The sequence below is a fragment of the Dictyostelium purpureum genome (assembly GCF_000190715.1).
Source record: "Dictyostelium purpureum unplaced genomic scaffold DICPUscaffold_620, whole genome shotgun sequence".
NCBI lineage: Eukaryota > Evosea > Eumycetozoa > Dictyosteliales > Dictyosteliaceae > Dictyostelium > Dictyostelium purpureum.
This window is the reverse complement of record NW_003519953.1, coordinates 1-11,337: the sequence shown is the minus strand read 5'-3', so window position 1 is coordinate 11,337 and position 11,337 is coordinate 1. Positions and strand designations below refer to the sequence as shown.

General features: G+C 25.7%; 5 protein-coding genes across 5 annotated transcripts; 1 reads left to right on the top strand and 4 right to left on the bottom strand.

The window, feature by feature from the left end:
* Positions 1–355: 355 nt before the first annotated feature.
* On the top strand, positions 356–1,737 carry DICPUDRAFT_85197 (uncharacterized protein; the record flags this gene model as incomplete). Its single annotated transcript, XM_003294700.1, has 3 exons — positions 356–549; positions 1,017–1,213; positions 1,262–1,737. The coding sequence occupies 3 exons, from the start codon at positions 356–358 to the stop codon at positions 1,735–1,737; spliced, it is 867 nt and encodes a 288-aa protein (XP_003294748.1).
* A 771-nt stretch (positions 1,738–2,508) lies between these two features.
* DICPUDRAFT_159799 (uncharacterized protein) lies at positions 2,509–4,932 on the bottom strand (the record flags this gene model as incomplete). The annotated part of the gene is made up of 2 exons (XM_003294699.1): positions 2,509–2,583; positions 2,665–4,932. 2 exons carry the CDS (start codon positions 4,930–4,932, stop codon positions 2,509–2,511), a joined length of 2,343 nt encoding a protein of 780 aa, XP_003294747.1.
* Positions 4,933–6,907: 1,975 nt separating this feature from the next.
* Positions 6,908–8,835, bottom strand: DICPUDRAFT_159796 (uncharacterized protein; the record flags this gene model as incomplete). Its single annotated transcript, XM_003294698.1, has 4 exons — positions 6,908–7,094; positions 8,269–8,334; positions 8,547–8,724; positions 8,802–8,835. 4 exons carry the CDS (start codon positions 8,833–8,835, stop codon positions 6,908–6,910), a joined length of 465 nt encoding a protein of 154 aa, XP_003294746.1.
* An 89-nt stretch (positions 8,836–8,924) lies between these two features.
* Positions 8,925–10,306, bottom strand: DICPUDRAFT_159795 (uncharacterized protein; the record flags this gene model as incomplete). The annotated part of the gene is made up of 2 exons (XM_003294697.1): positions 8,925–9,226; positions 10,177–10,306. The coding sequence occupies 2 exons, from the start codon at positions 10,304–10,306 to the stop codon at positions 8,925–8,927; spliced, it is 432 nt and encodes a 143-aa protein (XP_003294745.1).
* Positions 10,307–10,427: 121 nt separating this feature from the next.
* On the bottom strand, positions 10,428–11,255 carry DICPUDRAFT_159794 (uncharacterized protein; the record flags this gene model as incomplete). The annotated part of the gene is made up of 1 exon (XM_003294696.1): positions 10,428–11,255. The coding sequence occupies one exon, from the start codon at positions 11,253–11,255 to the stop codon at positions 10,428–10,430; it is 828 nt and encodes a 275-aa protein (XP_003294744.1).
* Between the last annotated feature and the right edge of the window lie 82 nt (positions 11,256–11,337).

Below are 11,337 nucleotides of genomic sequence, written 5' to 3'. Positions count from 1 at the left end.
TGTTATACTAATTAAAAATGATATACAATTACTAAATTACTCACGTAGACGTATCACCAATATAGTTACAAATAAAATAAGTGATTATTCAATGGAATCTATACCAAATGGTAACATGGTACTGTCATTCGTTTTATATTCTATAATCAAACTATAATAATAATCAATATAAAGTTGGATGTAAAATTAAATCATGTTCGATACTGTGGAAAAATTGGATTCTATTCAATCATAAAGTATGTTCTGCTATTATATATAAATACAAATATAAAGTGATTCGATTCGATTATTAATTTAAAGTTAACAGGTTTATAGAAATGATTTAAGAGTATCAAATAATAGAGAATCAAATAAAATGATTATTATTCTAGAGAATTTTCCATGCATTGTAATGCAACTTCAAAACAGTTTAAATTTAAATTTATTGTTCCAAAGAACATTAAAACTGGTAATGTTAGCACAATTTCATTTGATTCTTTGGGAAGTAATAGTTATACAAAAGTTTTGCATTACCTTCTGCATATCAGTTAAGAGTTGCTTAATCAAAAAGTAAGTTTAAATAATTTATTTTTAAACATATATTTATATCATACCATACCTATTTACAAATAAAATAAATATATTAATTAATTTTTCATTTTATTGGATCATTAGTTTCAGATTTAAAGATATTAAAATTATAAAATGAAAATAAAATATTGAATGCATTAGAAATTACAGATAGTTCAAATAGTTTTAGACAATGATATTTTTTAGTTAGTTGTACAATTGATACTACCGAAAGAAATATTACAATAGATACATCCAACATTCCCAACCGCAGCTGCAACCACAATAAACCAATTCTACTTTAATATAATTTAAACATAAGATCATTGGGCTTTATGGTAAAAAGAAAATTATGGAATTTATTAGAAATTAAATTAAAAGTAAGTGGTAATAACATTTAGACTAATTGATTATTGTTATAGAGTAAATATATGTAATAACACTTTAAAATATTAATTATAATACAGGCAGATGAATATATTGAAAAAAGCTTTTTTTAGAGATGCAAGTTTAATTATTTTACTATACGAAAAGAAAAAAGAACAGCTACACATGTTTGATTTAGTAGAATGTGCACACTATTTAGATAATACAGAAGCATTGGAGTATTTCCTATCAATGAATGTACAAACATTTTTACCAAACTACACAATTAATAAAAAAAGTTTTTCAATATCAATTAAATCATTATAATTACAATTAAAATATCGAGTAAATATCATAGAACCATATAATATCAATATCAATAATATCAATAACAATAATAACACAACATCAGCTTCATCATCATCATCATCATTCAGTTTAAACAATAGTAATAATAATAATTATACAACAACAGTAGCATTAGCATTCCGTTTAAAAAATAGTTATAGTAACAATAATACAACAACAGCAGCACCAGAACCTACAACATTCAGTTTAAAAAATAGTAATAGTAACTATAATTTAAATAGTAGTATTAGTGAATATATCAATCTAAATAATAACAGTACCAGTTTGGCCCGAAGCGCAAGTTGTAGTAGTATAAGCAGTTGTAATAGTAATGATAGCAATGGGAGTAGCAGTAGTAGTGGTTGCAACAATAAAAACAGTAATGGCTTTTTAATTAATAATAGTAATATAACACTTCCACCATCATCATATAGAAATTTAAATAAAGAAAAATTTAATTTAAGAGGAATTTAAATCGCCACCATTATATACTACTACATTTAAAAACATTAAATATCGGTAATATTCAAGAGACATTAGATAAGTTTCATTCAAACAGAGCTGACCACCCAAAGATTACCTATGAAGTTATAAAGAAATGTCTCGAGTATTCAAATATTAAAGATATAGAAAAACTATTTAGAGCAATCAGTACATATTCTGCAGGTATACCATTCAATAAACTCTCAATCAGTTTTATATGGAAGAAAGGATGTATATAGTTTAGTAATCAAATATGCCCTGATTTTTCGATCCGCTATCATATAGCCAATCCTTTGGACATTTAATTGTTTTAGGGTAAAAATTTATTTCGGCTCTTTATCTATTCTTTCTTTTTCTTTCTCTGTTTATTTTCTCGTCATATTTACACCGATCATTAATAATAAAACTTTTACTACAACATATCACTATAATTATAAACAATCAAATTTTAATTAAAAAAAATAGTAATATGTCATTCAGTTACAGAAAGAATAGATAAAGAACGTATTGAAAAAGAAATAAACTATAATTTTAAATAAATAATTTTTTTATTTATTTTTTTAAATTAAACTAATATGCAACAAAATATGCAAATGCAACAACCACAGTACACAATGATATTATTCCACCACAATTGAAAAATAATAAAATAAAAAAAAATATATATGTTACTATTTCATTCTATTAATTATTTTTATTTTATCTTTATCTTTATTTTTATTTTTATTTTTTTATATATACGGAACAAAAAATACTATTATATTATTCAACTATTGATTCAATATATTTTATAAATCTACTTTGGTAATCTTTTGGGTTAATTGCTGATATTTGAGCCTAACAAAGAAAAAAAAAAGATGATATTAGTATTGAGACACCTTATTAAAAAAAAAAAATTAAATTTAATATTAAACTTACTCTATCAAATAACATTCCTTTTAAAGCATTTTCACCACGCTTTTTTAAATTATAAGTTGTTAAAATATCAATTAAACCTAAATAATAAACTATACCTCCATCACTTTCTTCTGTATTCGATTCATAAATTATATTTGAAGTTGATAATGGTGGTGGTTGTGGAGGGGTATGAGTACTTTCAACAATACCATTAAAATCCTTTTTGAAATAGGATATATCCTTTTTCTCAAGTGACTTTGGACCTTGAGATTCTTTAAGAGTTTGAATTGATTTCTTGTCACTTAAATGTAAACCAACCAATAAACTATAATCACATATACCATGGCTGCACATCCATTCAGAGTCGATTGATAACTGTTGTATAAATACTTTTTTTAATTTACCCAAATGAATCTTTCTTTTTAAATTTAAATCTTTGAATGTTAAATCCTGAGTTTGAATATTATTACTATTATCTACACCATTTATTTGACTGCTATTATAGCAACTACTATTACTACTAATACTTGTATTCAAACTATCTGTACCGTTTAGATGCTGTTGCTGTTCCTTGGCTAATTGTTGCTGAAATTGATTAACATCAACATATCTACCTATTGTTGAACCTTTTAAATCATATTTTTCTTTAATTTCCAACTTTTGTTCAGAATAGAAAAGATTGGCCATTACAACGAATATGATATCTCTATGGGCACTACTATAATAGGAAGCACCACTTAATTTTAATTTACCCTTTAAACGATATACTCCCATGAATCTTGGAAGCAAAGAATTTGGATACTTTTTAATGTGTTGATAATATGATGGAAATAATTTAGTGAATGTGTTATACTCGCTTGATGGAATTGTTTTTATAAAGTATTTACTGTCCTCTGATTTATAGAAAAAACTACCACTTCTACCCACAGTTTGAACCTCTAAAAATTTTACAATATCAGATATCTCTGGGCTGCCTATTGATTTGGTTCTAAGGAAATCTTTGTCAACATTATAATATTTTCTTATTTCTTTAAAAACCTTTGGTGAGAATATTGTAAACTGCCAATTATCTGATAAAGAAGATGTTAATGATGCTGTAGATGATTTATTTGTAGTTACTGCTGGTGAGGTTATAGTTGTTATTTTTAATGAATCTGTTGTTGTTGTTACAGTTGCTGATGAACTTTCAGAAGTGGATACTGGTTGGTGTGGAACTTGTAGATGATGGAATTGATTTATAATCTGTTCTTCTAGATCTAAGTCTGAATCAATTTTGATTTCAATATTGGTTGCTTGATTAAAATCTTCATTTGAAAAATCACTAATACAAGCCCCGTCTTTTTGGTTTGTTGGTGTTTCTTCAATACTATTTTTATTATTTATATTTACATTATTTACATTTAAATTATTGCAATTATTATTACTATTATTATTTTGTCCATTGATAGCCTTTGAGTCAATATCACTTTCAAATAATTTTTTAAAACCAATAGTTAATAAATTAATATACTGTTGAGTTTCTTGATCTTGTACTAATTTTTTAGAATGATTTACACTAGCTGATGGTCTATAAAGGTTTTCTTCCATAACTTTTTTAGAATATTTTAAAACATTAAATGGATTAACTAATCTATATGATGATGATGAGGATGGTGTTGATGAATTATTAGGTTGTTGTGGTGATGTGGATGGAGGTGCATTATTTAATAACTTTGGTTCTAATGATACCGATGGTGGCTTAGTTGGTTGAAGATCTAACCATCTATTTGAATTGACCAAAGGTAAGTCAATGTCTTTTGGCTTTATCTGATCAATACCAATTTGTGGAGCTGGATCATTTTTAATTTGTGGTTGCTGTAGTTGTTGTGTCTGTTGTAGTTTTTCAGGTTGTTGTGGTTGTTGGGGTTGTTTTGGTTGTTTTGGTAGTTGTGGTTGTTGTAGTTTTTCTGGTTGTGTTATGAGTTGTTGGAGGTTTTGGAGTTGCTGGATTTTTAGGAGTTTTTGGAGTTTTCGGATTTGTTTTCTTTGTTTTAGTCGTTGGTATTTTTGGTATTTTTGGTTTTGTTGGATGTGTTTGAGTTGCAACTTTTGTTTTTGTTGGATGTGTTTGAGTTGAAGTTGCTGATGTTGGTTTTGGTGGATAAGTTGGAGATGGGATACCTGACTCCCCCAGTCGACGTTTACATTGGTTTTGGTGTCTTTGAAGCTACCAATATAAAATGATAAAACCAAACTGATGATAAAACCAACAAAAAATAAAAAAACACACATAAATAAAAAATCATACATTTTTATTTACAATTGTTATACAAATAAAATAAAATACCAAGATAAAATATAAAACTATATAACAAAAAATTGAATAAAACGAATACAAAAAAGATATATACAAAAAAAGATAAATACAAAAAAAAGTTATATATAAAAAAAAAAAATATTTACAAAAAAAAGATAAATACAAAAAATAAGATAAAAAAAAAAAGATATATAAAAAAAAAGATATGTACAAAAAAAAGATTATTTACAAAAAAACAAAAAAAAAAATAAAATGGAAATTTATACAAACAAAAAAGATAAATATTATTTACAAAAAAAATGGAAATATTTACAAGTGAAAAAACGAATGATTATTATTATATGTGAGTTATTGTAAATAAAGTTGATGAATGAAAAATTATATGTGTGTGGTATGAAAACTAAAATTTTTTTAAAATACTATTTTTTAAAAAATTAAAAAATTATAAACAATTAAAAAAAAAAAATAAATAAATAAAATTAAACAAAAAAACAATTCTCTATTAAAGAGTGAGTTTTCTTAATAATCTATTATTATATATATTATATGAATTTCATTTGATATATTAGTTTCAACCTTATTTTATTTTTTTAAAATTTAGATTTATAATATTTATTTAACTTCATCTGGAAGTGTCTCATTCTCTGATAATGAATCAGTTTGGTTCGGTAATAGCTTAAGTGGCAGTTCATGTGGTTTCAATCCATGTTTTAATCCATGCAGTGGTGGTAACAGTAACATTATCAATATTGATATTGATATTGGTCATCGTCGTAGAAGATGCTGTTAAATTTACTCTAAAAATAAATTATATTAATATATTACCTTAAACTGATTCGAGTAAATATATTTATATTTTATCTGTGAAAAAAAAAAATAAAAAAAAAATAATGCACATAAATATAATTTTATTTAATTTTATTTTCTTTTTATTTTTAAATTGATTCCATCATCATATTTATCGAAATTGGGTAAATTAATGATGGTCAAACCATTTATTTTTTCCTTTTATTTTTAAATCTAATTTAATTTTATATCTAATTTTAATTTATATTATTATTTATATTATTTTATTTTTTTTATTTGGTGATTGATATTTTAAATGATTAATTGCTAATTTAGATTGCTTCTCTTGATTAGTCTATATTATCTATTTATTTATCTATATATTTATTTATTTATTTATTTATTTATTTATTTATTTATTTATTTATTTATTTATCTATTTATTTATTTATTTATCTTAAAATATTTAACTTTTCTTCCATTCTTTGTCTTATCTCCTCTTCGATATTTTCAATTTTAAATTTTAATTGTGTATTTACATTTCTAACTGTTCCCAAATGAACCTTTTGAGTCAGTAATCTCTAATTTTCACAAACAATTAATTGTTTCTAATAATCTTTTTCCATTGCTAGCTCTCTTTTGCAATTCTATAACTTTCAAATTCATGTTCAGTCTCTCTGATCCTATCACCATTGATTTCTTATGAAGTATTCAATGGGATGATTGGTGAACTATTACCACCTGCATTTGAACTACCAACATTAGATTTTGATGAATTTGATGCTGCCGCTTTTAGTGGGTTTATTTGTTCTGTTTTCTCTTCGCATTCATCAGTTTGCTAAGAAACCAATGCTGATGGATCCCTATACCAACTGAAGTATCATGACCAGTGTTGAAAGATTGTTTGCTGAATTTATCTTGAAGAGTTGTAATCTCTTATTTAATACTGTGATTTTCGAATTGAAGACCTTCTAATTCTAATTGTTCTAAAAGTTCTCTTCTTTTTAAATAATTGCTTTTCTAATGAAATGTATATTATTTTTAATACTTGATCGTTTCCCTATTAAAGAATGTTATTTCAATTTTTTAATACTTGATCTTTTTCCAGATTATGAATCAGATATCTTTTTATTAAAGAATGTTATTTCAATTTTGTTTTCAGGTAGTCTTAGTGCACTACGTTTATATGAGTATTGCCTTGGTCTGATCTGCTGATGAGTCTGAAGAATCTTTCCAGTCTGGAGAGTTACCTGCTACTATTATACCTGTTGATATGCTAGTTGATCCACTTGTTGATGTGCCACCTGTACCACTTGTGCTACCTTCACCACCCACAGTAGCACAACCTGCAGCACCGGCAGAGATGGTCCTGAAAAATGTGAGGCGTTTTATTAATTATATGATAATAAGTCGAGTTTGGGTGTGACTGTTATTTCTTAATGAGAACTGCCTTTGGTTTGACACTATATTGATTTTTAACTATTAATTTTTATAAAATGTTTTAATATTAGCTTTCTTAAAGGCTTCTAATAACTGAGGACTGATTATTGATTTACTGAGTTAAAAAAATGGTGAGAGATGCCAGTAGAAGGATGAAGCATAGTACTATATGAGAATAAAGCAATACCAATTAACTGTGGTGGATCATTTGTATTGTCTTCTTTACAATAACATCTAGGCACTTGTGAATTAGGATGAATTAAACTTTTCTGTTAAACCATATGTTTATGTATGGCAAGCGAAAGTTGGAGTTACTTTAAAGAATTTGTTTATTGAAACGACGACTTCATTTATGAAACTTGAACCTCTGTCAGATACTAAATTTTTTGGGGGTCATATTTTAAATATATTTGATAAGCTAAAACCATTGGACTGTTTCACAATTTGAGCAATATTAACGAAAGCTGAAGTTTACCCTTTTCCTTATCTAAACTATTTGTGTCTATCACTGTTGCTTGGGCCAAGGCAAATATATTGAAATTCATATAAATGGTTGATAGGATTGAATATCTTCATTAGTGTTTAGTATTTAGTTGGATCTAAGTTTAATCTTTTTTTTGCCAATGTTTTTTTCATACATGATAACCGTGCACTAGCGTCTATAAGAGCTGAATGATACATCCATAACACTTTGAATTTTTACATGAACTTGTAATTGATTTGAACTTTGCTTTATCTGATTTACTCGAGATTGAAAGACTTTGAAAGAATTTGAGTTTCTGCGACTTTGTGACTTTTTATGATAGTTATTGATATTGGTTTGAGATTATAATATAGAAGCAATAGTTCGTGGTTGGATTAATTAGGCCAAATCTTTATATAGTTGATTAAAATCCTTTCATTCATGATATCGACGACAGCAGATCCTGTAAGGGTATTGAATGGTTTTAATTTGGTAAATCTGTCTTTTGAAAATTAATAAAGTTAATTTAATTTATGTTAGTAATTCTGTTTCTATTTCCATAACGATGCCATTTTCTATTTGTATATGGGTTTGTTGTTGCTGTTGTTGTTGTTTTAAAATAATGTATTAATTTACTTACTTGTTATCGAAAGGTTTTAATTTTAATATAACCTCCTCAACTTCACCTGTGGCAAATACACCTTGGCTTTTTTGTGTTTGAATATATCCAATTTTTTACTAAAGATTGATAGATATTGTAAATATTGATCATTAACTGCGCCCTGTGTTAATATATTATAAACAAATAAGAATTAGTATATTTTTAACTTTAAATATAAAGGTGTTACGATATACATACGTTATTAAATCATCTGAAATTGAAACCTCGTCAATTATTTTATGTAATTTTTCAACTACATTTTTTCTTTTGTGCATTTAAATTTCATTGATAATTCTTGTAGTGTACGCATTTCTTTTGAAATACCTGCTAATTCATTTTGAAAACCATTTAACATTGTTTCAAATCCGACCAATAAAGATTTGCTTTCTGTGATTGGTTTATACATTAAATGAAAGTTTTCTCTTTCATTAACATCTAGATAAATGATAAATATTAATATATATAAATAATTAAAACAAGAGAATATGTTTAAAAAACCATATGATACTTACAATCGGGTAAAATATCTTGATAGAGTGCTTTCATTTCTTTGTCACATTTTTCTAGTGATTCTCCAACCTGTTTTGAATATTGAATTAAATCTATGTTATTTTGTTGAAATCTTGAACTACTTGTTATTTTTCTGAATATTCCAATAATTTCTTTTCAAAGTCATCGATATAGTCCATTACATTAATTGTAGTCAAATCCAAATCGAATTTAAATTCCATATTCTTGTTATTGTCATCATCTTCTTCTTGAGCCTCGCCAACATCACTATTGTCAAAACCAACACCAACCCCTCTTTCATTGTTAAATTCATTTAATGATTCGTTTAATTCGACTGCCTCATCTTCCTCATGGACCCTGAATCCTTTTTCAACCTCGTCATATGATGTTAAATTATTATTTGTTCTCGAATTAACTGATGATGTAGCTACAAAACTATTGAAATATTACTATTCTTTAATGAAGATGATGGTGAAGTTGTTATAATAGTTTGGAATGTTTGTTAATGATGCTGCTGATGATGTTAAATTATTTCTATTTGAATTTAAACCACTGTGTACTATTGCATGAACTATTTAATGTATTATTATTATTTGAACCATTGGCATTATTATTTGAATTATTATTGGATGTGCTATAGTTTACATTATTAAAATTATTTATGTGTTTTTTTGTTTGTTGTGAATTGAAAAAAATAAAAATAAAAAAAAATTAAAAAAAGAAAAAAATTTTAAAAAAAATTATTAGATTTTTTAAAAATAAATTATTTTAAAAATTTAAAATGGCTATGATAACGTGTTGATATTTACTAAAAATTGGGGTAGTATACTTTGAAAGAATCACAAACAACACCCAAAGACAGCTTATGATGAAAATGAAATAAGAAAACAATTAAATCAGGTATTATTCCCCTACGGTGATAACGATAATTGGTAAAAACAGAAGATAATCATAATTTTTCAATCACTTAATAAACACTAAAGTAATAAGTCACTCGGTTGTAGAAAATATATTAAAAGTAATAATATCGAAAGTGAAATGTATATCCAATAAGAGACTAAGATTGAACCTAGAAACATCACCAGCAAGTCTTAAATAATATAATAATAAAACAACAAAGAACTACCATCAAAAAATTAAATAAATAAAATAGTTCTATGTTAATAGCATTAAAAATATACAAATAAATTACTTTTTTTTTTTTTTTTATGAATATTTTATTTTTCTTTATTATAGTCAAATAAAATTTTGTTTATTTATTTATTATTATAAAAATTAAATTATTTTTTAAAATTTTGATAATTGTTTTTAAGTGTACTCGACTTGTGATATTACCTTTTTTTCTTGCTACTTCTAAACACCATTAAATTTTGTTACAATATAAGCCATTATGGGCTGGCAATGGTGCTTTGGAAATTAATTCTGATACCTGGATTGCTAATGGTTCGATATTTCTCCATTCATTACTATATCGAAGCTTTGAGTCATTTGATGCTTTATTAACCATCTATAGGTATGAGACAAATAAAGATCTGCTTATTTCAGGCTTGTTATTTTCTCTTTTTGATTTATGAAAGCCTTCAAAAACTATTGCAAGTTGCTCTGCTTTGAGACTTCTACACTTTGATTTAAAAAAAATTCTTGAATGATGGAGAAAGTTGATCTAAATCTTCTTGAATTGCGATGATATGAACCATATGGTATAAACGACAATCATCACAAGTGTAAACTAAATCGAATAGTAAAGAAATGCATTTTTCAGTTTCTTCAACATAATCGAAATAGACTGATTCCTTGATTATTCTATCTTTATTTGAAACTATAAAATCAAGGAAATTGAATAATAGTAAAAATACTTTATCAAAGAAATCTCTGAAATCATTTGAACAAAATTCGGAAATTGATTCATTTTTGATTTGAAAGAATTTACCCAAGATAATAATGGAATCTTTGACTTCTTCCCAACAGTATTTTTCTGGAAAGGCAATTGGGTCTACAATTAATTTGAGGCTATCAGAGATGAATTTACGGTTTCCTGCGGTAGCATCTGAACTTCCCCATTCTTCGATAGTCATTTTAGTTAATAAAGAGCTGGCTTTATCCTTAACACTATTTAAATATTTTACACTACCATGGCACTTGAGAGCAAGATTTAATTGGTAGTTAATAGCTGAAGCATATTGGTTGTGGCTTAAATCTGATAATAAATCTTTATTTGAGACATGGTCATCAAGGAGATCTAAGGCTGCCAGCTTCAATTTGTAATGACCCGATACTTGCAAAGCTCTGTTAACTTTCAACATTTTTGAGTTTGGTACAAGTAAAAATATTTCATTTGGATCAGCTTTATATTCGATTTCCATTTCATCAGTTTCAGTGTTTGCAGGAAAATTGATTGGAACATCGCATTGGTTATTAATTTTTTTATTTTTTCTATTATTTCTTGGTTTGACCATTTTATAAAAAAACTCTTTTATTATTTATTTTATATATTTTTTTTTTTTGGTTTTATATTATTGTTTTTTTTTGGGTTTATTT